Source organism: Manacus candei, unplaced genomic scaffold, assembly GCF_025592945.1.
Source record: "Manacus candei isolate 608988 ecotype Guabito, Panama unplaced genomic scaffold, ASM2559294v1 h1tg000046l, whole genome shotgun sequence".
In the NCBI taxonomy this organism is placed as follows: Eukaryota; Metazoa; Chordata; class Aves; order Passeriformes; family Pipridae; genus Manacus; species Manacus candei.
Window position 1 is genome coordinate 1,083,945 of NW_026138094.1, and position 26,777 is coordinate 1,110,721.

At 55.9% G+C, this 26,777-nt stretch overlaps 5 protein-coding genes and 1 non-coding gene across 22 annotated transcripts in view; 4 read left to right on the plus strand and 2 right to left on the minus strand.

The window, feature by feature from the left end:
• CPEB1 (cytoplasmic polyadenylation element binding protein 1) overlaps positions 1–5,183 on the plus strand; it is a 38,401-nt gene extending 33,218 nt beyond the window's left edge. For all 11 annotated transcript variants that reach the window (XM_051796450.1, XM_051796451.1, XM_051796453.1 and 8 more), the window contains 4 exons: positions 809–1,007; positions 2,598–2,692; positions 2,889–2,969; positions 3,682–5,183. In XM_051796450.1, the coding sequence (XP_051652410.1) occupies positions 809–1,007; positions 2,598–2,692; positions 2,889–2,969; positions 3,682–3,795 (489 nt within the window). In that variant the 3' untranslated portion in view covers positions 3,796–5,183. The remainder of the gene's footprint in view (positions 1–808; positions 1,008–2,597; positions 2,693–2,888; positions 2,970–3,681) is intronic.
• A 714-nt stretch (positions 5,184–5,897) lies between these two features.
• RPS17 (ribosomal protein S17) lies at positions 5,898–8,544 on the plus strand. Its single transcript, XM_051796527.1, has 5 exons — positions 5,898–6,037; positions 6,241–6,392; positions 6,793–6,898; positions 7,970–8,035; positions 8,420–8,544. Exons 1-5 carry the CDS (start codon positions 6,035–6,037, stop codon positions 8,498–8,500), a joined length of 408 nt encoding a protein of 135 aa, XP_051652487.1. The 5' UTR covers positions 5,898–6,034; the 3' UTR covers positions 8,501–8,544.
• Positions 6,518–6,646, plus strand: LOC127475431 (small nucleolar RNA SNORA71). Its single transcript, XR_007906216.1, has one exon. It is a non-coding gene; the product is annotated as a small nucleolar RNA SNORA71 (small nucleolar RNA).
• Positions 8,545–8,839: 295 nt separating the features above from the next.
• TERB2 (telomere repeat binding bouquet formation protein 2) lies at positions 8,840–15,458 on the minus strand. Of its 2 annotated transcripts, none has more exons than XM_051796516.1 (7): positions 13,692–15,458; positions 12,861–12,942; positions 11,505–11,650; positions 10,440–10,498; positions 9,589–9,677; positions 9,389–9,474; positions 8,840–9,314 (listed from the first exon to the last, which is right to left on the minus strand). In XM_051796516.1, the coding sequence occupies exons 1-7, from the start codon at positions 13,753–13,755 to the stop codon at positions 9,169–9,171; spliced, it is 672 nt and encodes a 223-aa protein (XP_051652476.1). In that variant the 5' UTR covers positions 13,756–15,458; the 3' UTR covers positions 8,840–9,168. The 2 variants fall into 2 exon arrangements, with proteins under 2 accessions (XP_051652476.1, XP_051652475.1); XM_051796515.1 differs by having other exon boundaries at positions 9,389–9,477.
• A 144-nt stretch (positions 15,459–15,602) lies between these two features.
• B2M (beta-2-microglobulin) lies at positions 15,603–18,328 on the minus strand. The gene is made up of 4 exons (XM_051796529.1): positions 18,193–18,328; positions 17,748–18,026; positions 17,259–17,294; positions 15,603–16,054 (listed from the first exon to the last, which is right to left on the minus strand). The coding sequence occupies exons 1-3, from the start codon at positions 18,263–18,265 to the stop codon at positions 17,281–17,283; spliced, it is 366 nt and encodes a 121-aa protein (XP_051652489.1). The 5' UTR covers positions 18,266–18,328; the 3' UTR covers positions 15,603–16,054; positions 17,259–17,280.
• A 151-nt stretch (positions 18,329–18,479) lies between these two features.
• Positions 18,480–26,375, plus strand: PATL2 (PAT1 homolog 2). 6 transcript variants are annotated; one of them, XM_051796417.1, is made up of 19 exons: positions 18,480–18,620; positions 21,217–21,316; positions 21,442–21,737; positions 21,858–21,926; positions 22,038–22,103; positions 22,476–22,643; positions 22,759–22,848; positions 23,043–23,197; positions 23,306–23,389; positions 23,472–23,610; positions 23,719–23,839; positions 23,917–24,014; positions 24,350–24,394; positions 24,548–24,684; positions 24,922–25,081; positions 25,357–25,497; positions 25,578–25,675; positions 25,753–25,902; positions 26,109–26,375. In XM_051796417.1, exons 2-19 carry the CDS (start codon positions 21,262–21,264, stop codon positions 26,146–26,148), a joined length of 2,112 nt encoding a protein of 703 aa, XP_051652377.1. In that variant the 5' UTR covers positions 18,480–18,620; positions 21,217–21,261; the 3' UTR covers positions 26,149–26,375. The 6 variants fall into 6 exon arrangements, with proteins under 6 accessions (XP_051652377.1, XP_051652373.1, XP_051652374.1 ...); XM_051796413.1 differs by lacking the exon at positions 18,480–18,620 and adding an exon at positions 20,129–20,531; XM_051796418.1 differs by lacking the exon at positions 18,480–18,620 and adding an exon at positions 20,452–20,577.
• The last annotated feature ends 402 nt before the right edge of the window (positions 26,376–26,777 follow it).

Consider the following 26,777-nt stretch of genomic DNA (forward strand, 5'->3'; position numbering starts at 1 on the left):
GCTCTATGCTGCTTCTAGCACACCTTTGCTTCTGGAATCAGACTGGGATCCCTCTGATGCTTTGTCAGGCCTCCTCTGCTTGCAAAACTAATGGCTTTCATGTTCCCCAGGCAGATACTTTAGATCCCACGTTGTTCCCTAGTGCAACCTTGTCTGGCTCTGACTTGTGCTCTGGAGGTACTGAGGCTGCTGGAGGCTCCATTTGGCCTTCCAGGAAAGGGGAACCTCAGATCAGGGACCACTGCCTGAGTTAGGGGAGTTGCAGGATGGAGATCCAGCTCTTACCTAGACAGGCACAAACTAACTTGCTCCAGACAGCTCTCCAGGTGTCTGGTGATTGGCAGTGCTTCTGTGCTTGGTGATTTAGCTCTGCCAGCAGCTTTTCCTCTCTGGAACCCTCCATCAGCTGCTGAGCAGATGGGAGCTCCTGTTGGAGTTGGCAGTGGGTGGGTTGTTCCACTGATCCCCTCCAACAACAGGCTTCTGTGCTGGGAGGCATCTGACTGGGCCATAAACATTTGGTGCAGGTATGTGGATTGTCTCCTGGCTGCCAGCCTCAAGGGACTGGTGGCTTAGACTCCAGTTTGGCTGGAAGCAGGAGTTGGTTTTGTTCCCTTGTGGACTCTCCAGAGGTATTTGGAGCTCCAGAGCTGGGATGCCCTGGATGTGGACCCTGAGCAGCAGCAACAAGTGACACTTGCTGCTCAGGAGTGTGGTCTGAGGGTCTGGGATGGCTCCTGTGAGCTGAGGACACAGCGTGTGGCTCTGCAGGCCGTGGCTGACCTGCCCTGTGTGTGTGTGGTTCCAGGTGCAGGTGATCCCGTGGGTCCTGGCCGACAGCAACTTCGTGCGCAGCCCATCACAGCGGCTCGACCCCAGCAAGACGGTGTTCGTGGGGGCCCTGCACGGGATGCTCAACGCAGAGGCCCTGGCAGCCGTCATGTATGACCTGTTTGGAGGGGTGGTCTACGCTGGCATCGACACGGACAAGCACAAGTATCCCATTGGTAAGTGACAGTCCCGCCAGCATCATGCTCTGAGCAGGCTGCAGTGGTGCCCTTGGCTTGTCCCTCAATTGGAAGACTGCCCAGGTGCCAGGCTCTGGGAGCAGATGTCTGTTCAACCTCTTCCACAGTCTGTGCTCCTCACCTCCTGGCCATGGCTAGACAGCACTAACCTTGGAGAGGGCTGTCAGAGTTGATGTGCCTGGGAACTGGAAGATCCTAGGTTATTCCAGAGCAGCTTGAGGGTTTTAATACCCCTTTAGGCATTGCCGAAGGGTTTCCTGTCCTTGTTTGGTGCTGTTAGTGGTTGTTGGATGCTGCTGCAGCTGCTCTTCCATCCCTGGAGCTGAGACAGCTGTGGGTCTTACCCACACTTTGGGCTCTTGTCACTGGAGCTGAAACATGACATGTCATGACACATGTCCCCTGTTTATATCCCTGATGGCCTCACGGGCCAGGGGACACCACTGAGGTGACTGGTCTGTGTGGGGAAAAGCCCTACAGCGTGTGCCTGAGGACCAGCTTTCCAGGCTCAGGTTGCAGCATGTCACAAACTTGAGGAGGGACTCTGAATCTCCTGGTGTTGCCAGGCAGGAACATCATCAGAGCTTGGTAGTGCAGAGCTGTCACTGCTTGTCACTGTCCTTGGACAGTGGTCAGGCTTTTCTGGGCATGTCTTGCATTTAGAACTTGCCCATGGTGCTGAGAAGCCCTTGAAGTGTCTTCAGGGGGACAGTCCCAAGGGGGTGGGAATGGCAGAATGAATGACTGTTAAAGCAAATTCTGTGAGGCCATAGATGAAGTATCACAGAACCTCCCTGTGCAGGCCCTGTGTGAGGTCCTAGGGCATCACCCCAACCTCCTGTGGTTCATGCGGAGCCCGTGTTGCTCCAAGTAGGCAAGAACCCTCTCCCAACAGCTCAGTGGCACTTCCACCCTTGAAGCTGTCCTAAAGTCACAGCAGTCTGCACTCAGTTCTGGTAGTTAACTAAGCTTTGCCCTGATTGTTTGTGCTGATTGAGGCATCTCTTATAACTCCAGACTGGATCCAGGCCCTCCCACCTGTGTTCTGTTCCATGTTCTGGGAGAGGAATGATGGGTTTGGGTGACACTTGGTGCTGTGGCTGAACTGGAGGAATCTGCTGGTGTGTCAGTCCTGGAACACCCAGCACTCCCCTTAGGCCTCGAACAGGAACTGGGAGGAAAGCATGGATGTGTTTTCCCAGAGCTAAACAGAACTTGGCTGGAAGCAAGTGGCGCAGGATTGCTGCTGACTGGCAATGAGGCTGCAAAACATAAGGCTCTGGGGTGAGGGGGAGGCTGCAAAGAAAAGCTGCTGAGCTGTCTCAGCACTGGCACATCCCAGGCGCAGGTGTGGAGCCGCTGCTTTGCTGCCCTTGGCAGGGCTGTGCCAGCCTCCCTCCAGCTGCTGCTCCTCCTGGGAGTGTGGGGCCTGGGCAAGGGGGCAGGCAGAGCCCCCAGGCCCTGGAGACCATCTCCTTGCCAAAGCTGAGCTGTGCTGGGGAAGGAGTGGTGCTGGCAGTGGCTCCCCCTCAGCTCCCACTGGTTCACTTGTGATCTGGCTCATTCCAGGGTCAGGACGTGTCACCTTCAACAACCAGCGCAGTTACCTGAAGGCTGTGACGGCTGCATTTGTGGAGATCAAAACCACCAAGTTTACTAAGAAGGTGAGTGGGGCTGGTGGGGCAGCCCAGGGAGGGGGATCTGTGTTGTGGCTGGTGCTGCTGGGGGCACCACAGCCCATGGGCAGAGGGGAAGTGGGGAGCTGACAGCCCAAGGGGTGCTGGGGATGGATGTGGGGTACCCAAGGAGTGAACAGTCGCCCCAGCACTGCTCTGTGCCCACTGCCTGGTTCTCCTGCAGGTCCAGATCGACCCTTACCTGGAGGACTCCATGTGCCAAGTCTGCAACTCCCAGCCCGGCCCGTTCTTCTGCAGAGACCAGGTAAGGCTGGTTCTCTTGTGCCAGGAGCAGTGGGTTTGTGTTGGTGTCCAGGGATGCCTCTTGTCCCTTCCTGAGTGGGCAGGATGGGGTGCCCAGCTGGGAGTGAGCCCTTGTTCTGGAGGAGGGGCATCTCTGGTGCTCACCAGAAAGCGCAGGCAGCTTTTCCCCTGCCTCAGTTTGGGAATGGTACGATTCTGCTGGTGTTGTACCAGTGTATCAGGGCCTACTGTGGGATGGGCTAGTGACCCTGAGGGGAAGGAGGGAAGGCTGCTGCTCTGCAAGCTGTGACAAGCTGGAGTCAGAGTGTGTCACCCTGAGGTCACTCATGGGGCTGCCCAAGGCACAAGGGGCTCTGACTGATGTCCCCTCTCTGCAGGCAGAGGAGCTTGGCCAGGGTCTGGTGGCTTCCCACGGAGTCAGAGTGGAAGATGAGCAGCAGCAGGCTCTGCTTCAGGGGCAGAGATGCAGGGGAGTTGGGGCAGAGCCTGGATGCTGCGCCAGTACCCAGGCCCTGACTTTCAAACTGTTCAGAAGATGGAAGCTGGGCACATCATGCCATCACTGGCATTCCCTCCCTCCCATCCACGGATCCACCATGCTGGCGGGGGCTGCTGCTACACAGGGCAGGGAGGGAGGGGGAGAAACTGCTTTGCTTCTGGCAACCCTTTGCTGCTGGAAAGCCCACAGTGTTGCTGCTCTGCTCTGCCCACAGATCTGCTTCAAGTACTTCTGCCGCTCCTGCTGGCACTGGCAGCACTCCATGGAGGTCCTGCGCCACCACCGCCCGCTGATGCGCAACCAGAAGAACAGGGACTCCTCCAGCTAAAGGGCGCCGGGGCCGCCGCAGGCGCAGGGGAGTCCCTTGGAGAACCTGCCGAGTGGGGAGCAGGGAAGCGCCTGCCGGAGCCAGGCCCGGCTGGGAACGTTCTTCCTGAGGACTGACGGGGAAAAAAAAAAAAAAAAAACAACAACAAATCTTACATTCATGTTTGCACTTGCTGGTCTTTTTGTTTCTGCACTAATGCACAGTGAGTTTTGTTGGGGTTTGTTTGGGGGTGTTTTGAGTGGGGGGGAGCGCCCCTCAAGCCATTCTGCAGTTCCCAGACTTTGGTTCCTGGTTTGCTGACGAGAAGCAAAAATTGAAAATGAAGAAAACCCAACCAACCAAGGGCCACGTGTCGCGGGGGTGTCGCCGCAGGCGCCTCCGCCTCAGTTTTTTTATTTTTTAAAGGCGCTTTTTTACATTCCTTGCAATACTGGTGGAGAGAGCGCAGGTCTCATTGGTCATTGTTTTGCCGTTGCCATACAGTGCCTTTCCATTCATTTACCCCCACCTGGACGGCGTGACCTGGGTGTTCAGCTGGCGTTTTTTACTGTAACAACAAAAGGAGACTTTGCTCTTCATTTAAACCAAATCATATTTCATATTTTACGCTCGAGGGTTTTTACGAGTTCCTTTTTACACTCTTAAAAACAGTTTTTAAGTCGTTTGAAACGAGAGATTTTTTTCTTTCCTGGCAGCTTTTAACATTATTGCAATTTGTGTCTGGGGGCTGCTGGCGGGACGTTGTAAATCAAGAGGTTTGCAACGGGACAGGCCGGGCTTTGTTTTTGTTTTTGGATTTGAAACTGGATGGGATGATGATCTCTGAGCTGCTGTATATAGTTTTAAAATAGTTTGTTGCACTTTTTTAAGTTGCACTTACGGGGGGTTGATAGAGGTTTTTAATCACACAAAGTCACAGGACTTAAACCTTTTCTTTTTGTAACAAGCTAAAAAAGGGCTGCGTTTCGGTGGACGATTAAGGTTCCTGGGAGCCCTTTCTCTTAGAGGGGACAAGTAATTTTCCATTCCTTCCCGAGATGTTTGGAGTAACAGTGCAGTCGACTGAAATGCTGCTGCTGGGATTTGAGACCTTTAATTATGCCGATTATTATTTTTTTTTGTTACTTCCCCCTCTATCGGAAGCTGTGTGCCAAAGAACCAGTGTCATAATTTCTCCCTCTTTATTATGATGATTTTTTTTTTTCTTTCCTGCTGAGCTGATGTTGCATTGTTGCATATCCCAGCTGCTCTTTGTGGGGTTTTGTGAAGCTGTTTGTGAAGTCTCTACCTCATTGTAGTATATGCAGGCAAGACTGCACTCTCCTACAGACGCGTGGAGTAAGCTGTGGTGTAGTTTTTGGCACATAATAAACACGTTGCAGCAAAAAAAAAAAGCCCTTTCTTGTGCTCTCTACTGCGGGGGGGGTGGTGTGTCTCTAAACTTGGGAGGGCTTGTGGTGTCTCTTCCAGAGGTAGGGGGAGGGGTATGGATGGAGTTATGGATACTGTGGGTGACTTGGTGGGAGAGAGCTCTCTCTACTGGGAGGTGCGTTTTTAGATCCCACTTACCAGAGGTGTTCGTGGGACCCCTGAGCTCTAGCTGGAGCTCCTCTAATTGCAGCAGCAAGTTAATGAGGTTAATCAGAAGAGATTGTGTGCTCCCACCCTCGGTGGTGCAGGGGTGACACCCTGCAGGGCTATGTGGTGAGAGAGGGACCCCAGGCGTCCTTTCTTCAGGGGGAAGGGGACTTTGGGTGCAGTGAGGGATGCCCACAGTGGGCACCCTCGGGTGCCCCATGTCCATGGAGGGTTTGGGGGGCGTAAGGTATTGGGCTCCTTTCTTGTGCCCCCTTCCAACTCTGCAGCCACCCGGGTGTGGTCACCCCTCCTTTGGGGCTGTGTGATGCGAGTTTGTGGGTGCTCCGTGTCTTTCATCACAGCCTCTCCTGGGATGTTTTGGTGCCCCAGACCGGCCTCCTGGGCGGCTCCATCCCGCCCTGGGGACACGGAGCGGTGCTGGGCAGTCCGGGGGCGGCCCCGGGGCCGAGCGGGTCGGGCGGCGCTGGGACCCTGCGGAGCCCCCGGGCCTGAGCCGCGCCCGCCCAGCCATAGCCACGCCCCGTAACCACGCCCACGGCGCCCCTGTGGACACCCTCCGAGCCGCCAGGGGGCGCTGTGTGTGCTGTGCGCTTCCGGCGCCTCCCGCCACCTCCGGTCTCTTTGCGCGGCCGCCGCCGACATGGTGGGTCCGGGCCCCGCCATCCGTCGCCATCCGCCCGCCGGGCTGCGGTGGGAGCGGCTGCGAGGACCGCGTGGGGACCAGGGGGAGCGGGGCGAGGGGCTGCGGGGGGCGGCGGGCGGTGGGATGGCCGGGGGAGGGGGCGCTGGGTGGGGAGGCGCTGGGCCCGGGCTCGGCGGGGCCTGACCAGTGCCGGCCCCGCGCAGGGACGCGTCCGGACGAAGACGGTGAAGAAGGCGGCGCGGGTGATCATCGAGAAGTACTACACGCGCCTGGGGAACGACTTCCACACCAACAAGCGCGTGTGCGAGGAGATCGCCATCATCCCCAGCAAGAAGCTGCGCAACAAGATCGCGGGGTGAGGAACGGGGGCGTTCTGGGTGGGGTTTGGGCACTGAGGGTGTCCCGGGGGGTTCGGGCACGGGAAGGTTCCGGGTGGGGTTTGGGCACTAAGGGGTGTCCCGGGGGGAGGTTAGGGCCAGGCCCTGCATTCGAAACTGATCACGGTCCCGCCCGTGGCCGGGTCAGCGATAGTGCAGGGAGAGGAGCGCGAGAGCTTTCCCGTGTTTGGGGGGGTCCCTGTCCCCCCCCAAACCCTGTTGCTGTCGGACAGTTCGTCTCTGATGTCCCCCGGAGGTGGCGGTACATCGCCGGGGTGGGCGGTGACAGCTCCATCTCCTCATCCCGCCGCGGTTGGGGGTGTGAAGAAGGGTGGCGGGATCCCCGGGGAAGCCCTGGACACCCCCGTGTCCCCGCAGGTATGTCACCCACCTGATGAAGCGAATCCAGAGGGGACCCGTCCGCGGCATCTCCATCAAACTGCAGGAGGAGGAGAGGGAGAGAAGGGACAACTACGTCCCCGAGGTGAGGCTCTGCCGTTGCTCCCTCCTGCCTCGGCACATCTCCATCAATAGGTCCAGATTGCTTTAAAAAAACCCTCAGCTCAGGGAGGGTTTGGATCAAGGGGGTTGAGGTGGAGCCCTCCAAACCTACTGCTTCGGGTGGGAAAGGCAGCTGGTTTCTTGCATTTTGTTTTTCCTAACTTTAAAAAGGGGGGAAAAAACCAACTTGTTGGGAGGCAGGAGGGTATTTCAGAGCAGCTGGAAACCTGCCCTCCAGCCAGTGTTGCTGGAGAGGAGGAATTGGTGGCACCCCTTCCCCTTAGCCCTGTGCTCCAAAGATCCCAACTATCACCTGGGCGAGGCGCTCCAAGAGCATTCTCTGTGTTCTAGGGGCTTGATCCCGTTGCTCCCAAATCCGGTGGCCTTCAGGCACAGTGTATTTTACCCCTCTCCCAGATCTCCCTGGTGGGCTCCTGGCAGAGCTGCTGGTTTCTGTGCTGCACAAACCTCGGTGGTGCCAGGGTGTGGTTACCTTTGTATCCAAAGGTTGTAGGGAAGGGACTCCAAGCAGGGAAGGAGCATCCCTGCTGCGGCTGTTGGCACAGTATCAGCTGAACTTGGACTGTTTCTTAGAAAAATCCCGGTGTGATGTAGCTCTTGGGGAAGGAAACCCATGGCGATGGAGGTTTGGGGTCCAGAGAGGGCTGGAGGAAGTTTCTCTGGGATTAAAGAGCAGGAGAGTGTAGGTGTGGAGGTGGGACACACTGTGGGCTACTACTGGTCACGGCCAGGACTGGCGCAGTTGCGGGCCCAACCCCAGCTCCTCAGCAGCCTTGGCCTGGAGCATACTGGGCCTTGGTTTTCCAGGGATTTGCCGTAAAACAGGCTCTTCTGTCATACTGTGGCCTCTCACCATGTTCTGTCAAGAGAGCTGGGCTCCATTGGGGTCCTCTTGGCTCTGCTGCTTGAGCCCTTCCCCAGAGTGGGCAGAGAGATCCTTTCTGTGGTGGGATGGGACCGGAGTGGCTGTGGGGACACCTAGGGGGTAGTGGGGCTTTATCAAACCACATCTCTGTCTCCCCTCCGTCCCCAGGTCTCTGCCCTTGACCAGGAGATCATTGAAGTGGACCCAGACACCAAGGAAATGCTGAAGCTCCTGGTGAGTGGCCTCAGTTATCCCCTGCATGGTCGGTGGCATGTCCTTGGCACTGCTCCCACTCGTGTTGGCTAAAGGCTCCATCACTGGACACATGGTGGGGGTCTCTCTACCCTGGGTCCTGTGGACAGGTTAATTCCTATATGGCTTTTGGGAGGGGAGGGAGAGACATGGTGGCTTTACCATGGGCAGGGTGGTGTGCTCCTTGCCCTCCCCTCCAAGGATTCCCTCACCATTGTACTGATCTCTGGAGTGGGGTGATCTCCCCCTCTTTAGGAGACTTGAATTCCCCCATGGTGCTGCCACAGCACCTTCTCGCTCCCCACCCTCAGTGGTCACTGGGCAGGGTCCTGTTGCTGATCCTGCTGTTCCCATATTGTTTTCCAGGACTTTGGCAGCCTGTCCAACCTGCAGGTGACACAGCCCACAGTGGGGATGAACTTCAAGACGCCCCGAGGAGCGCTCTGAGTCCATCCCTGTGTGTCGCTTTTCCAATAAACGTGAGGAAACCACCTCAGCCTGCCTGGTCTTTGGACACCTGTGTCCCTGGGGATGAGGGAGGGCGGGTTCTGCAGAGGACTCAGCACCTTCCTGTTTGCGGCATCTTCTTGAGTTCTTTTCTGGCTGCTTGGGGTGTGAGGATCAAAGTGGTATTTTAGAGGCTCTCCTGCTTTTGGGGCCATGGGAGAGAATGACCGTGGTGGCTCCTTGGAGCTTGTGGGAACATGTGCTTCCCTGAGCAGGCAGCCCAGGGTCAGGCTGTGCCGGAATTAAAGCTGCTTTTTATAACCCCACTGGTCACTTTTAAGTGCTTAAATGGAAGGGAAAAGTCTTACAATTACTTGATAAAATAAAAGCAAGGAGACCTCGATGTGTCCTTCCAAGGAAAACTGTTCACAGCCATAGCTTAAACCCCCCTCCTGGTAGGAATAAAACGACAAAAGATTTGTGTTTTGGAGAGAAATGTCTGTATTTGTGTTTGTTGTGAAATTTAGGTAGTTACTTGAAATATTTGCGGTAAATTTAACAAGTGTTCGAATACACATTGAACATGTTGAGCTGCAGTCGGATAATTTATAAATCCTCTCTGGCAGCTCTTAAATAGGGAAGTTTTTGCTGCTCCAGCCACCTATGCATTACAATTTCCTCTTCATTTTGGTCTTCCTCTCACAGTAAATGCTAATTTTGGTTTGAACCCAGTAGGCTGTGTAGCCTGACGTGCCGGGGATGAAGTCGTGGAGCTCCCCTTCATATTTCTTCATGTCCCGGGAGGAGGTGTAGCCTGTGCAGGGAAAACAGGCTCATTGGGGTCCCTGCTCCCCCCCTCCACCCACAGGCTTTTCCAGGTGTATTTACCTGTCACCATGTTATTCATTGGGTATTTCTGGAGGGCACGGTATGGAAATTCCCCCTGGGAAGGTGCTTCAGAGCCTGTTTCTTCGCTGCTGTATCAGGGTGGGGGCAAAAAACATTCTGTGTGTTAGTTCCTCTGCACTTGGATCGCTTGGAATTTGGGGGGGGGTGTCCAAAATCCACCATCCAGGGTGGGAAAATACCTCTTGTCCAGGTCTAGCGCTTCCCCCTCAGGTTCTTCCTCACAGCCATTTCTTACCGCCTCCGCTTCCTCTGTTGGATTTCCGTTGGGCTGTGAAAATCAGCACAGGGTTGAGTTAAAATGGTGCCCTTGGTCCCCCCCCAGAGCACCTGGGAAACGCTCTAGGAATGGAATTGTTAGGGCTTGTGATTTCAGGTGTAATTTAGAGATTAATTTTAGGTCTAAGCACATTTTCGCTTCAAAAGTGCTGGGAAGTTGCTTTGAAAGGAGAGGGGGCACAAATGAGAGGGAAAATGCTGCAGCAAAGGGTTGAGCTCTGCCTGTGGCAATCAGTGTCCCCGGAATGGTGAGTTGGCATCTGTCTGAGCAAGGTTTTCCTTGGCCCTCCTTTTGTTATAACTGAGTTTTCGCCTCTAATGTTCTTTCTGCCTGATCTAATCTAACTACTTCCTTAAACACTTTCTGAGTGTTCCTTTTTCCCAAGATGACACACCCTCCTTTTTTTCCCCTAAGTTCCTGTGAAAGCTCCCTGCTCAGCCAGGGCCATCTTAAAGAATGTCCAGCTTTCATCAGTCCCTTTGTTTTTAAGGTCAGCTCTCCAAGGGACTTTCCAAGCTGGTGTCCTGAATAGACCAAAGTCAACCCTCTGGAAATCCAGGGTAGAGGTTTTGTTGTTGACTTTATGGAGTATTAAAAACTCCCATAATTTTGTGGTTGCTGTGCCTCCAGCTGTTTATATGAGACTTGATCCTGTGTGTGGGCTGAGGGTCTGGGATGAAAACCAGGCTCCCTGGAGTTGATACAACCCTTATTTTTTTAAGCCACACCTGTAATATGAACTTCTCGTCTTACCTTTTCTTCAAGGACATCCACCTGCTCCCAAATAAAACAGCCGATTTTCCTTCTGATTTCTGCCAAGAACAACAAAACAAATGACTGAGAGCATCAAATAATGGGACTGTGGCCTTGCTGCCTGAGCAAGGCCCTGCAGGTGCCTCCGAGGACAACAAGGCCGAAGTGCAGGGTCCTGCCTCTGGGCAAGGGCAATTCCAAGCACAAATCCAGGCTGGGGGAATGGACTGAGCACAGCCCTGAGGAGAAGGACTTGGGGGTGTTGGTGGAGGAGGAGCTGGATATGCCTCGGCCATGTGAGCTGGCACTGAGAAACCCCCCGTGCCCTGGGCTGATCCCACAGTGTGGGAAGCAGAGGAGGGGGGAGATTCTGCCCTCTCAGGTGAGACCCCACCTGCAATGCTGCTTCCAGCTCTGGGGTCCAACATCAGAAGGACATGGAGCTGCTGGAGTGAGTCCAGATGGGGCCACAGAGATGCTCCAAGGGCTGGAGCCCCTCTGCTCTGGAGCCAGGCTGGGAGAGCTGGGGGTGTTCAGCTGGAGAAGAGAAGGCTCCGGGGAGGCCTGAGAGCCCCTTCCAGTGCCTAAAGAGGCTCCAAGAGAGCTGGAGAGGGACTTGGAACAAGTGCCTGGAGGGACTGGGGAATGGCCTTAAACTGCTAAAGGGTAGTCTGAGATTAGAAATTCAGCAGAAATTTTTCACTGTGAGAGTGGTGAAGCCCTGGCACAGGTTGCCCAGAGAAGCTATGGCTGTCCCAACCCTGGAAGTGCCTAAAACCATGTTGGACAGGGCTTGGAGCAACCTGGTCTAGTGGAAGGTGTCCCTGCCAGTGGCAGAGGGTGGAATGAGATGAGCTTTAAGGTCCCTTCTAACCCCAAGCCATTCTGTGATTCTGTGATAATAGATGGAGCATAAGCTGCCTCCGGGGAGGAAGAGCCACTAGAGCAGAAGGAAATTCCCTCCCTGCAGAGAAGTAACTGATGGTCCTGGTTTGCAAGAAGGCTGAGCTCACAGGAAATCCCCTGGCGGGAAAACCCAGATGGATTTTTTTTTTTTCCCCTGACCTTCTTGCAGGCAGGCAGGGGGCAGGACGAAGTGGCCCAGAACCACCGAAGGCTTCTCCGTGGCGCCAGCACGCTCACATGCAGAGAGGTAACAGGAGTGAAAGACTGTGGCTCTGCCCTCCAAGTATCTGAGGCTCTCGTGTATGCTGGAAGAGAAAAAGAGAGCTGGTTTCCAAAGGTGAACCTGGAAACAAACCAAAACCAGAAAGTTTAGAGGGATGCTGTCATTAAAACCAGCCTGCTCTGATATTTTTGCCAAAAGCAATTTTCTGTGATTTTCTATCTATGGGATTCCAGCTGCCAGCAGCCTGAAGGAAGGAGACCATGGACTGGGTAAGCATATTTGTAGGGATTAAGTGGCCCCACTCTGCTCCTGAGGTGAAACTCCTTTAGGGAGGGCAAAACCATGACTTTCCTTTATTTATTCTTCTCCCCGCTGGTCCCTGCTCACACAGCTGAGCGAAGAATGGTGGGTGGAGGGTGCTCAAGTCCTCACCGTCCTCCTTAGAGGGGAACTAAATCTTGTTTGCTGGGTTTAACGGTATGGATAATGATTACATTTTCCCCAAGAAATTATCTAAGTACATAGATTGAATATGTATTTTATACATATTTACACAATATATAGTTATATATAATTCCCCTGGGGGAACAGTGCAGTCAGGCAGGAAGTGTGGCAGAAGGAATCTTGTTATTCCGGGTTTCTCGGGATTCCCCTCTTGCACAGCTCGAGCAGGTGGCTGAAGGATTCCAGAAATCTAAGCCAGTTCTAAGCATTGGTGTGTTAAAAAGAAGCTGCTTAATCCAGCCTAGCAAAGCCTGCTGGAAGCATCGCAACACCTTTTACCATAAATATATTTACATGACAGTAAATAATATTCACTCATATTGAGGAAGTGAGAAGTCTTTCCCTACATTTGTACAAATGTTCTGGAACTCTCTAATCTTTTGTATTAAGCATTTCTGCCCTTTCCCAGCCATTTTTACCCCATGGTTCCTTTCAGAGTTAACTCACACCAGCTTTTTACCTCTGGGTTCCTTCCTTGGGGGTGGTGTCACCTCTGTTTTAGACCCTGTTTTTCCAGCAGATAATTCACAGGCAGTGAGAAACAAGTACAATTAGTGTCATTTATATCAGAGTTAAGCCCAGCTCAACACATGGATGGTTTTTTTCTGTTCTGTCTGCTTACAGTGTAGCATGGATGTGAGTTTTCTGACTCCACCAGGCAGTAAAACCCCGGCAGATCCGTACCAAGACTTTAAAAACACCCCACTGACTTTTATAGGATGTCAGTATCCAGGAAATACTTCCCACTAAGTACATTAAAGCCACAGACAAATGCTTCCATCACCCACCTGCGTGTGTCGGGGTGGGTGGCATCGCTGCTGAAGAGGTACTCGGCATCCAGCCAGTCGGTCAGTGCCCCTCCGCCGGCCACTGTGGGGGGACAGGGGGTGAGGGGAGGGTGGGCATCCCACAGGGTTCCCACTTCGGGATGACCTGTAATGGGGATGTCTGGTTGTGGGGCCGCAGGGATGGGGCCTGTAGTGGGAGCTGTGGTGGCCCTGCCATGGCTGTGGGACTCCCACTGCCCCACTGAGGGTTCAGGGCTTTTCCTCAGTGTGGGAGCACCATGGGCTGCGCTGGTACAGGTGGAGCTGACCAAACCCATGCTCTGCCTGCTGTGGGGGGCTCAGACCCACCGAGGGGTGACAGGGCTGTGTCTCCACTGCTGTGCCATTAATGAGGGGTGACGGGGCTGTGTTCCCCTCTCATCCCCACTGAGGCTGCTGAGGCTGTACCCCCACCAAGGGGTGATGGGGTCATGCTCCCTCCCCACCCTCATCCCCACTGATGAGTGGCAGACTTGTGTGCCTACTGCTCTGCCCCACTGAGGGGTGATGAAGCTGTGCCCCCCTCCTCATCCCCACTGAGAGGTGACAAGAATGTACCCCTCCTGCTCTGCCCTGCCGAGGGCTGATGGGGCTGTGCCCTCATCAAGGGGTGACCGGGCTGTGCCCCCCCTCCTCAGTCCCTGAGAGGTGACGGGGCTGTGCCTCCCCAGGCTGTTCCGCCCCACTGAGGGGTGACAGGGCAGTGTTCCCCTCTCCATTCCCCCACTGGCTCCTGCCGGCTCGATGCCGCCGGGAGTCCCTGCGGGGTTTTCCGCCGCCGGTTCCCCTCACCCCAGAGCCCCCGCGGGCCGGGGCTGACGCTCTGCGAGAACCAGGCACGGCGGCCTCGGAACATCGCGGCGGGACAGCCCTGAGGGGAGGCGAGACAGCCCTGAGGGGAGGCGAGACAGCCCTGAGGGGAGGCGAGACACCCTGAGGGGAGGCGGGAGGAGCCCGAGAGGCGACAGTGGCGGGAAACCCCGGCGGGGGGACGGGGGGAGGAAACGTCATGGAGCTGTGCCAGGGGAAGTTTAGGCTGGATATCAGGGAAAAATTCTTCCCCCAGAGGGTGGTCGGGCACTGAACAGGCTCTCCAGGGCAGCGGTCACGGCCCCAAACCTATCAGATCTCAAGGAGCGTTTGGACAACGCCCTCGGGCACAGGGTGGGATTGTTGGGGTGTCCCGTGCAGGGCCAGGAGCTGGACTCGAGCCCTGTGGATCCTACGTTGTTCTAGAAGTTTTTCTCCCAAAACCACACTTATTTTGTTTACTCAGGAAACAGCTGGCTTGCAGCAGATTTGCTTGCATTTTATAAGGCAAAAACGAGGCTTGTTTCGTGCTTCAAACTTCCCAAGATATCTCTCAGGATATCTGGTCTGCTGGGAACTGCTGATGAAGAGCCAGCAGCAGTGACATATCTTGGAACCCCAAGGATGCTGGATAAAACAGAGAAGGTGTTTCCAGATTCTGAAATTCAGATCAGCCTCTAGGATGGCCATGTGTTGTTCTCCCACAGACAGGGGATTTTTCAGTAAACCATCAAAACATTTCCTAAGTAAGACCAGAAAAATGCCAGACATGCAATGAGGGCAAAGACTTCCCCAGTGTGGGAAGATGCTAACACATTCTTTGGAGATGGGTTGTCCCACATTGCCTCCACAGTGTCTTCAGCTTCCGCAGTTGATTCCACTTGTCTACCAATTAGGACGAAGATTTCCTGGTGGAGGGGCAACCCAGCCATTACTCTCTAATGCTCTTGAGGATAGTAAAGGTGGAGCCAAGGTGGTGGAAAGCATGTTGGTGGCCCTTTGTGATACAGAAGGAGCCCAGAACGTGCTCTACAGCTCCTTGGGCTCACGCAGCAGACTGAGCTGTTCTGCAGGGGTGTCTGGGGGAGAAGTCCAAAGCTTTTCCTCCTTCCCAGACCATCTTCTCCCACACAAGGACCACTGGTGGGACTGGCACAGTCCCTGGCCAGTCCCCTGTGTGGTGGCTCTGGTAGGTCCTGCTGTCCCATGCTGGGTGACAAGCCCTGTATATGACCACCCAGTTGTGACCACCTCACCTCTCTTGGTTTTGTTTTGAACACTCTGATGAGCCCAAATGGATCACCATAACCAGGCCCTGCATCCCAGCAACCTCCCACTCACATGCTGGAATGCAGTTATAATGAAAAAAACCTACAGAACAAGATCCCTCAAAAATCTCAAGTGGGTGTTCTGCATCACAGCAAATCTTAATATATCAAGATGAGATGTGCAACCCCCTGTCTCCAGGGACCCTTGTTCACATACACAAGATCCACACTGGTCAGATTCACCTCACTCCAACACTCCTCAAGCAATCACACTGATTTCTTCATAAAATAAAAGCAGGGTGATGGGAATAGCACCAGTTTTGGGTACTGGCATCAACCCCCCATGATATGACAGATGACTGGCCCTCAATTGCTCTTCTCCGCAGGGTCAGCCACAGAGAACAGAAAAACAGAACTGAAGTTTGCTGACGCACACTTTCCCCAGGCTCAGCTTTACACCCCACACCCCCAGATGCATGATCTGAAGTTCTCCCCCTTGGAGTGGGCACCATTCCCTGCCCCTCACTCCGCGTCCCGCCCCACATCCCCAAGGTTTCTTAAACCCTTTTTTTAAACCTTATTCCTTCCCTTCGGAGCGGCACAGGAGCCTCTAACCAGGCAGATACCACATTAACCAAAAAAATCTTTAATTCTTTTTTTCTATTGATGGAAAAGTGTTTTTACACCTTCTCAGTAGGATAAAAAAGCACAACTGAGCACCAAGGCCACCAGGCTCCATATTCACTCACAACCCAGTGGCCACTGGAGCCCTTGAAATTAGCTCAGGTTGTCCAATGATTCTGAAAAAAAACATTTAAATGGCTACAATTTTATTAAGATAAAAATCCTGTTCAATTTTGAGCACTTTAGAGCTAAAATTGTTTTTAAGCAGCAATGTAGGCATTTATAGCTACATGTTCAAAAAGCCTCCAGAGCTCCCTTTTTGCTTCATGCAAAAGATATTTTGACAAGTATTATTAAAGAATTCCTTGAAGCAAGATAATCACTCTTGTGGTTATGATGAAGACTGGACACAAGCTTGAGAAGACTTTGATTTGCAAGAAGAATTTTTCAGACCTGCATAGAGAGAGGAGATGGACATCAATCACTCTGGTCACAGCTTCAACTATAATTATTTTAGGAGTCAAAAATGGTTTCCTCAAGAGCACTCTTGACTGCAGCATCTCAGGTGCAGGCACAGACCCACCTTCTGGTGAGATAAAACTCCTGCAGAAACTGCTTTTCTGTCCCTTCCTTGGTGGGGTTCAGAGTTCAACAAGTCAAGAGGATCCTTGTTCTCCACCCCAGGCAGCTTATCCTGCTCTCAGCTCCTCCACCCCAGCTCAGTAAATCCTTGTCACCAGACTCCAGTGAGTCCATGTCCCACCTCTAGCCAAGGCTGGCATCCATCACCATCGGTGACCTCCAGGCTGATGTCCCACCAACCTAAGCCACGATGCCACTTGGGCACAGCACATCTCAGACCCTGCCCTGAGGCCAGGTTCCCCTCCCCGCTGCCCAAAAGCAAGCAACAAACCAGATGAGTGGCCATATACAACTTTGTAGAGCTCTACAAGAGTAGGGGCATTTCAAGTGAAGTCCTGCCAAGGTTCGTCCTGGGCACAGTTAATCATTATCCAGCCTCTACCAGGGCACTTATCTAAGTCGTTTCAGCCAGCGTGTTACGTCAGCTGAGACACATATCTTCCGTTTTCTTCCGATCAAGGGTTGAATTGGAACTTCCCTGTTGCGAAATCCACATCAGTTACAAGAATATAATCTGAAGAACACGGAACCCTCGAACTCTGAGACACTGGTAATAAATCCAAAACTGCTTCCAGTTTGTGCTTCACAAATCCCACATTGTGCTGCCTGTCTGCCACAGAGTTAACCAGCCTGCTTCCCCCAAGGCATGGGTCTCCAGGCACAGCAATTGCCTCCTCCCCAGAGAGGAAGTGGAACTGTGGGGCCTGAACAAGTATTAGAGGACGTGTGACAACTCTCAACGGTACTTGGCAGACACAGCAAAGACATGGAAGGTTTTCTCCAAGGGTCTCCTTTTTTTAGACTCCTGTAGGCAAGGGATGGCCGAGAACAGGCCAAAATAGTGGGTAGAAGGAGTGTGGGGAGAGTCCCGTGCCCCAAATCAGCAGTACCATCATCTGCTTTTTGGGGATGGTTGCTTCTGTTCCTCAGCTCTGCAAGTTACACACTCTCCCCTGTACGGAAATGGGTCCACATTCCCCTTATCAGCACAGAAAGCAGCATCAGCATAACTCACCATGGATTACCCCAGACACAGCTCAGAAGTCTGGTTCTGCAGGGAAGAAGGGTGGAACGTTAGGCTTTGGGGCAAATGGCACCCCCTCCCGAGTACCCACAAGCCCACCCCTACTGGGTGTAACCAGAGATCTGCCCTCGGCTGGGTCATCACCACAGTTCCCACCGCTGTGTCCTTTATATTCTGAAGGTAAAGCCCAAATCACTGTGTGACTCATCTAGGTGAGTTCACCGACATTGGACAACACAGCACCACCAAATCCCTGCAGTCAACACCAAGGCACTCCCCCCCTGAATCCTTCATGGATATGTATAACAGCCTTTACAGCTGAAACCGAGTTAACTTTCCATCTCTAACACAAGACCTTCAAAACCCACCCTGCTATAACACCCTGCTTCCCAGAAAGAAGAAGAGAGGCACCATGGATATAAACTAACGAGCTCCAGCACACAAACTGAAGCCGGAGGAAGAAGGCAGGGCAGAGCGTACCCCATCGGTAGATCCTCGGCTCCGACAGGGTGGAATGCTCCACCCTGCAAGCAAAGATGTCACCCCTCGTAGGGGTGAAGGGCACGTAGACCAGGCGCTGGAACTGCCACTTCTCGTTGAAGGACAAGTCCCCATACTGGACGCCGGTCATGGGCTCGCCGTTCTTCAGGAGTTCCACCTTGATCTTGGGTGGGTGAAATCCAGTGATGAAACAGTGGAGGATGTTCGCCTGTCCCTCCTCGGCGCGTGTACGGGCGTAGACTTCGACCTTCGGCGGCTCTGGAGAGGGGGGCGAGGGCGGTGTGAGAAGCGGGGCTACGCTGGGCATCGCGTTGGTGCACCCACCCACCCCGACACGGTGACCGGACTCCCCGAGACCTGGGCCCCCCAGCCCCTCGCCCTCCCTGCCCCTCGCAGGACCCTTCACGCTGTCGCCGGCACTCACGATCGGCAGCGTCCCCCGGGCCGAGCAGGGCCAGCAGCACCAGGGCCGCGAACCCCAGGACGCTCCGCTCCATTGCAGAGTTTCCCCGCGGCACCGACTGTCCCGCGCTACTCGCGCGCCGCCTTTTATACCCTCGGAAACCCGCGGCCAATCGAAGTGCGGAGCGCCTGTTGCGTCATCAGTCTCCGGGCAGAGAGGGAGAGCCGAGGTTGTGCGAGCCATCTGCGCGCCTGCGCACTGCGGGCAGAGCGGCCTGTGCGCTTTCGCTTTCGTTTCTGCGTTGGGGCGGGAGCCCGGGGGGCGCCGGTCATCAGGGCCCGGGGGGGCACTGGCACCTGACTTGTACCTGCCACAGTGTGGCCACAGGCCCAGGGTAGTGATCACCCCCCTGTACTGGGCACTGCTGAGGTCACACCTCCAGTCCTGGGGTCAGTTCTGGGCCCCTCGTGACGAGAAGGACATTGAGGGGCTGGAGCATGTCCAGAGGAGAGAACAGAGCTGCGGAAGGGTCTGGAGCACCACGAGTGGCTGAGGGAGCTGGGGGGGCTCAACCTGGAGAAAAGGAGGCTCAGGGGGGACCTTCTCACTCTCTGCAACTCCCTGACAGCAGGGTGAAGCCAGAGGGAGGCAGGCTCTGCTCCCAGGGAACAAGGGACAGGACAAGAGAAAATGACCTCAAGTTGCACTAGGGGAGGTATAAGTTGAATATGACCGAAAACTTCTTCCCTGAACGGGCTGTCCAGCCCTGGCAGAGGCTGCCTAGGGCAGGGGTGGAGTCCCCATCCCTGGAAAGGTTTAAAAGTTGTGTGGATGTCGCACCTGGGGACATGGGTTAGTGGTGGTTTGGCAGTGCTGGGGGCATGGTTGGACTCGATGGTCTTAGATGGCTTTTCCAACCTAAATGAGGGTAAAACCCACCTCTTGCAGAAAACTTTGCATCCAGAGATCGTATTATGCCAACAGCCTACGCTGGCACAGCTCATCCTCCTTCCTTTCTGAACCTCCCTGGAGGCCTGTGTGGAATGTCTCAGTCCAGCAGCTCTGGGATTAGGGATTTACTGTTGTTTGATGCAGCACAGACTCCCTGACATCAAGCACGAGAACCCCAAGGCCAAAGAACCAGGTTTTCTGATGCCTTGGCTGGGAATGCTGCCGAGCAGTCTGGTAACATTGCTTGGAAAGGGGAAAAAAAAGGGAAAAGAAAGGAAAGTCATTACTAGTGGGGAGGAAACAGCAGCATTATAGGGGTCCTCTAACACTGGGCCCTTTAGGATTTGCTTTCTTAATACATCTCAGTAAAACGTAAATTAAACAAATGCAGCACTTATGGAGAACATCCCAAAGGCAGCAGGTAAATCAGGAGAGGACAAGCAAAGGAAAATCCTGAAAACATTTGTTATCAATCCCCACTGGCCCAGGCCCTGCTGGGTCTGTTGGCTGCCCGGTGAGTGGCACAGCAGCCACGTAGCTGAAAACACTCAGTGTTTTCACTGAGATAAGCAGAGCAGCTTCCGCCAGAACCTTATCAGGGATCTCAGGGCTCCAGCCTGAGATGTCTAAGGGCTGTAATGGTGACAGAGCTGCCATCGAGGTCACTGCATTGGGAGTCACCACCCTGGTCCAGCCTGACCCACAGGCAAGTCTGACCCTGCTCAGATGGGCAATTGCCTTGGCTCAGAGAGGACTGATCACACAAAGAGCTGAGGGAAGGATGCGGATCCTTTCCCTGCCTTTTGGGATGTGAATCCCTGGCAACGACTCCACTGCAAACAGTGACATTCGTCAGACTTTCCCTGTAAAGAGAAGCTGAACCGCAACTCTTTTCCACATAATGTCTCGAAAAGGCTGCGGTGATTTGGTCAGAGCAGCCAAATCTTCCTCTTTTAGAGCATTTCTGCTTTTACTGGCAGACAGAATTATTTGGGAGTGGGTGACATGATTGAGGTGCTCCCAGCACTTGGGGTGTGTGTGTGGGGGGGAAATGAGGGCACTCCGCTGTGCTTGGCAGGACACAATGATTCACAATGTTAGCATTGACCCCTGTGCTTTCAAGCCCACATCTGTACATCTCCAGGGTGCTTCCAGCTGGAGAGACCACATCCAACTGGGTTTCCATAACTCCTCAGAGGGGTATCAGCTTGGAGAACAGTGGCAGGCAGGGAACAACGGGAGCAGTGGGAAAAGCCGAGTTGGGATGTTCTGTGCCCCGAGGGCCGCAGGTGGGGTCACTAAACCTCACCCTCCTCATCCTCATCCCTCGGCTTCATCCTCATCCACGCCAGTCGCGGGGGCATGCGCAGGGCTCGGCTGGGGGCCGCCATGCTGTACGGCAGGCGCAGGTGAGGGGGCTCAGCCGGGCGCCGCCATGCTGTACGGCAGGCACAGGTGAGGGGGCTCAGCCGGGCGCCGCCATGCTGTACGGCAGGCGCATGTCGGGGCGGGGGGGACGGCCCATAAAAGGCGGCGGCGGGAGCAGCGCGGCCCCGTAGAGGGACGCGGGACGAGCGGAGGGCGGGAGGAGGAGGCACCGCGGGATGGCAGAGGGCGGCGAGCCCGTTGTGAGTGCCCGCCCTGCTCTGCTGCTCCCTCCCCGCGGCCGCTTCCTCACGTCTCGCCCCATCGGCGGTGCCCGTTCTCCCGGGGCTGGCTCTCCCCGCAGCGGTCGGTGCCGGAGCAGACACTGCTCTGGGGGTGCCGGTGCGGTGCTCGTCCCTGCCTTGTGCTCGCCTGCTTTTCGTGTCCTCGTAGCGGGCGGGGTGTTCCCCCTGAAGCCCAGTGTGTCTCAGCGCCAGCCGGGCTGGTGCCGTTCCGTACCGGCATCCGAGTGTCCCGGCGGGCTGCGCCTGCGGGTCCTGCCCTCGCTGGCAGTGCCAGTGGCTCCCGTTCTTCCCTTTTCCAGCTGGGAGCTGTTGGAGCTGCCTGGCACCACCAGCGGGGTGGGGAGGAGGTTGGTGACCCCCCCACTTTGAGAGCGTGTTAAGGTTACCTCTCCCTTAGCGAGGACCCTGCTGCTTCCCATTCCAGATCCTCGAGGACTTCTTGCTGGTGGAAGATGCGCCTCTACTGGAAATGGCTGAGGAGGATGAGGAGCTCGACTTGTACAACGAGATGACTTTTGGGTTAGGTAAGACCTCAGGGGAGCCCCAGTATCGGAGAGATCAGCCAGCCCCAAAAGGGGGAAGCAGGGACCCCCGTGGGCACTGCCCAGGCACTCACACACCCTGCTCTGCTCTGCTTGCCCGTTCCAAGACCAAGACTCCACAGAGGACACCCCAAAACTCCTGGTGCCACGGAAGACGAGCCCAGTGGTGGCAGAGGAGACTGAAGTCGGGGATGAACCGGGGCCTGGAGCGGCTGAACAGCCAGAGAAGCTGGGAGAGCCCCAGGAGGAAGGTGGGACAGAGCTGGAGGCGGAGCAGGTTGGCTCTGAGTTGGAGGAAGAGAAGGAGGAGCTGGGGACTGAAGAGCAGGAGCCCTGTGAGGAGCCCAATGACCTAGGAGACCCGGCAGTGATGAGAGCCGTGCAGAGCAAACCCACGCTGGAGGTGACGCGTGAGCGGAGGGGGGGTCCCCCTGCTCCCCCCTTCATCCCCACTCCTGTGGGTCCTGCCCCACAGAGGGCACTGGGGGAGGGAGACAGACCTGTAACTCTTCTTTCCTTGCAGAGCCAGGACTCGGCAGTGCTGGACAGCAGGATTGGTGCTTGCTGGGTAGAGTTTGACAAGGAGGACATGGTAAAAATGTCCCTTCCCATCTGGTGATGGGGCTGAGCAGCCCCCGCAGTGTCCCCTTCCCCTCTCCTCCTGGTCGTCTTGCCCCACGCCCACCACCTCTCTGTCTTCTAGCTGACGATGGATCCTGGGACGTGGGGCTCCTGCCCTAGCAGTGTCTCACCCCACCATGTGCTGGAGGTGGGTACTGCCAGCCAGGCCCTCCTACCCTGGAATAAGGGTCACAAGGGGATTTGGGGTGACTGGGAAATCTCCATCACACCTCTGGAGGTGCATGGATGTGTCTTGGGTGCCAAGGCTGTGGATGGAGGTGCCCACCCAAAACAGAGCCTAGTTTTGAAGGCAAAACTGTTGAGTTTGGGGGGATTTGGACCCCCATGCTGGGTGTCCCCTTGGGCTCCCAGCTGCTCTGCACTACCACAGTGGGAGCCCAGGTGGTGCATGGTCTGTTTGAGCAGTGACTGAAGGTTTTAGTGAGCTGCCTAGTGCTGGGGAAACTAAACTGATCCCAGCTGGGCCCCATTCCCACCTGCTGCTGCCTCCTCCCTGCAGGATAAAGCCATCCTCCAGGTCCTGGAGAGGCCCCCATCATCCCCCAACATGACCTTTGACTTCCTTGGCTCCTGTGTGCAGAGGGGCTATGGGGACTCTCCCCGGCTCAAGCACCCTGACTTAAGACTGATGTCCCCCAAGTCCTTCCCCCAGCGCTTCATCCAGCAGGTAACAGGTTGTAGGGAGGCTCTTGCATTCCCTCTTTCTCTGTCCTCCTGTCCCTGGAGGTGCAGCCTGGAGGACAGGCTTGTCCCAGTGACACTTTCCATCTCCTGCCCTGCAGCAGGCACCTCTGATGCCTCCTCGCTCCCCGTGCCCCCCTCGGCCCTTCCCACCAGCTCGCAGGCCCCCTCCACTCTTGGCTTCCAACCAGGTAATGCTGTGGGCTGGGAGCCACCACCATGGCCCTGGAGCAGCAGGGGATGGGGACAGTGGCAGGTGTGGTGTGGTGCCAGAGGGTGGCACGTGTGGGGATGGGAGCCAGAAGCCAGCACAGAGCTGGCTGACTCGTCCAGGGTGCTCAGAAAGGAAGGCTCAGACCCTTGATTGCTTCTCTCTCCCTCTCAGACTGCAGGGTACACGTCTCCAGCCCCTTTCCAGCCTGGGTCCCCCACCATGGACAGCCCACTGCAGCCCCTGGCCATGCACTTTGGGCCCATGTCTCCCTCCTTGGACCCTGCTCTCTTCTTCAGCCCCTCAGCCAACAGCCAGCTGAACCTCAGGTAGCAAGAGTGGGGTGTCCAGGTGGGACCCCACAAAGAAGCTGGAGGGTGTCCCTGCTCTGGGGGTGTCCCGAGCCCCTCCTGACCCCTGTCTGGTCTCCCCTGCAGCATGCCCAGCCACATGACCCAGCTGCACCCCCAGCACCAGCGGATCCTAACACAGCGGCAGCAGCAGGGCAGGCAGGCACAGAGGTATGAGGGGTCCCCAGGAAGCTGTGGGGTGCAGGGAGGGCTCTGGGCAGTCATAGCAGGCTGAGGTCTCTTCCTGTGCCAGTATTTCCCCCAAGAAGCCATGGTCTCCTAAAGTGGACCCTTATGCTGGGCTGATGACCTCCAAGGAGAAGGACTGGGTCATCAAGGTGGAGATGATCCAGCTGCAGAGTGAGAACATGGATGACGACTACTACTATCAGGTGAGCTCCTGCTGGCAGCACCTGCGGCTTGTTCTCCTCAGAGCTGGGCTTTGGGAGCCAGGGGAACCCTTCAGGGTGTTGGAGGGGACTCCTGACCTGTTGTTGCAGTGGTACTACCACCGTCTGGAGCGCAGGCAGGCAGAGGAGGAGCTGCTGGGTGGGCGCAACAAGCTGGACACCCCCAAGTTGGTCACGCCGTTCATCCAGAAAGTGGAGACCTATGACTCTGGTGAGGGCTGGGGTGGGTGTTGGGGGCTGGGTGAGGGGCTGTGGCCATGGTCTCACCGTGTCCCTCCCCTCTCACAGTGGTGCGCATTGCCGGCTCGCTGGGCCAGGTTGCCGTGTCCACCTGTTACAGCCCTCGCCGGGCCATTGATGCTGTGCACCATGCCCTCGTGGAGGAGGTAGGTGAGGGGAAGCCAGGCTAGTTGCTGCCCTGAATTGCTGGGAATGCTGCTTTGCATCCTCCTGGACCATTGAACAGCTGTAGGAGCTGCCCCAAAGCAGTGGGATGGGGCACACAGTTAGAGGAGGTCCCACCTCAGCAGTGGCAGCTTGTCCCTGGCCCAGGGATGGGATGGGGTTCTGGGCAATCATGGTCCCATGGTCTCCCTGTGGGATTGCTCTGTGTCCTGAGGCCACCTCTGATCCCCAGGGAGCAGCTGGCCCAGCACTGGGCCAGCAGTGGTGTCTGGGACCAGCTGTAACTCTTGTGCCTTTCCTTTCTCCCCTCCTGAAGGCTGCAGGGAGCCACCGGCTGCGGGCACTGCACAGGATTGAGAAGGTGAGCAAGCAATGATTTGGGGCAGGGTGGGATGGTCCAGATGCTCTATTTTTATCCAGGGATCTCCCAGTGGGACATCTACCTGGGCAGGGGCCAGGGTTACCAGTTGGTAGATGTTCCAAGCTTCTTCCTTACTGTGTGCCGTTTCTCCAGCTCTTCCTGCAGCTGCTGGAAGTGGAAGAGGCGCAGCAGAAGATGTCCCTTGTCCTGGGGGTGGAGCAGGAGCAGCAGAGCCAAGAAGTGGAGAATCTCTACCATGCCTTGAAAATCAGGGCTTGCAACAGCGAGGAGTGAGTTTGTGCTGAGGGGAGTGGGCAGCACAGCTTGGTCCTTGTGAATCTGAGATGGCCGTGGATGAGCAGGTCTGGGTGACGGGGAGTGTTGGGTCCTGCCTGCTGTGTCACCCCGGCCTGTGCTGACCCTGCCTGGGAGCCTTGCCCTCCACTGGAGCTGATGCTCATCCTTTTGGATGGACAGAGGTGCCCTAGGTCCCTCGGGATCTGTGCCAATGGAGCCTTTGTTCCCAGGGAGGCAGAGGATGAATTCCTGCAGCTGCTGTGTGTGCAGAAGGGCAAGAAGCTCGTGGCCCGGCTGCTGCCCCACCTGACCCGGGAGCAAGGGGAGAAGATCCTGCTGACCATCACTCACCACCTGCCCTTCCTCATGAAGAAGGATGTGCTGGATGAGGCAAGTACCTCCAGCCAGGGCAGGGATGGCCTGGGCTGCCTCCTTCCCCTTCTGCTTTCACTGGGGGGCACTCTGAGAAATGGGGGGCCCTGTCTTGTGGGGTTGATATGAGACAGGAGCCTCTTCCCTTCAGGGAGAAGGAGAAAGGTCTCCAGGAGGGGTTAAAGCAGTTGTGGTGGCAGTGTCCGTCCCCACCAGGTGTTGGGATGGGGCTGGGGCTGTGGCTGTAAGGGGTTGAAGGGTCTGATTCCTGCTTTCCCCTCTGCCCTGCCCAGTCTCTCCCCCTGCTCTACAGCCCATTGAATGAGGTGGTGGGCGGGATGACCTTCAGCAAACTCATCGAGGTCCTGCAGGAGCTGACCCAGCCTCTGCCTGAGTGCCCTGAGCTCCCCCTCACCATGGCCTTGAAGAACCAGGTATGTGGCCCTGAGCCTTGTGGTGTCCCTGGGGTGCCACCACTGCTGGCTGTGATGTTCCTTCTGGTGCTTCCCTGCAGTTTGGGATCTCCTTGCTCTACTCCCTGCTGAGCCATGGGGAGAGGCTGCTGTCATCGGATGTGCCATTGGAGCCACGGAGCGGAGACTTTGAGGCGTGGTGAGGGGCTATGTGAGCTGTGGGGTGGGGGATCTGCCAGCCCATGGGGTGCTCACCCTCTGTGCCGGTACCTCCAGGACAGACACAGTGTACGTGGTGGCCCGGGAGCTGTCACAGGTGCCCAAGGCCTTGCTGGTGGAGCCTCTTTTCTTACCCAGCAACCTTCTCTCGCTCTTCTGCCGCTACCTGGACAAGCAGACTGTCTACCACCTGGAAGCCAAGATGGAGTGAGTACTGCCTGGAATGGCTCCCTGCCTCTCCTGAGGATCCTCTTGGAGAGGAGGAGTGGGACAGCATTGGGGTCTCACTGCTTCCGTCCCCCTTTGGACTTAACTCCAGACCTCCATGGGGCTGACCTGATCCTTGTGCCTTTGCTCCTGCTTCTCTGGGGTGGGTCAAAACCTGATGCTCCAACCTCATCCTTCCCCTGCAGGTGCTCCCCACTGCCATCGGAGGCTGCCATGTTATGCTGAGCCCCAGGAGTCGGGAAGGGGATCCGGGGCCGGTGGTCCTGGGAATGGGCAGGGCCCAATGCCATGGCTTTTGAGTTTGGAAGCAAACATTTATTTACCCTGGTGCAGGGCACTCTGGGTGATGGTGGGCACTGGCAGGGCCAGCTCTGGAGGGCTGGTCCCACCCTGCCCCTGTGCCTGGGAGCACAGGGAGGGTGTAACTTATTTTGGCTTTGTACCTGGCAATGGTGTCGAGTTCGGGGTCTGCACAGGGGCGCTGGGAGCACCTGGGGGGGTGGAATTTGTGTATAGCACTTGATATAAAATAAAAAGGTGATTAACCAGCTCCTCTGGATCCTGTGGGCATTGCTGGGCATGGAGACCCCAGTCTGGAATGGTGGAGATCTGGTAAAGGGGAAGGAAAAGCATAGAGGGGGATGCTCAGAGTATGCAGGAGGAGGATAAAGGGGATGGAGGAGAAGGGAGTGCTTGGAGAGGGGATCAGAGGACCCATGTGGCTGGGGACAGAGGGGGGTTGAGCGCCCAGGGAGTGGAATGGGCTGGGAGAGAAGGAGTGTGGTGGGGAAGATGAGTCAGAGCAGGGGAAGAAAAGATCCGTGCAGGTACCTGGGAACACATAGAAAGGATAT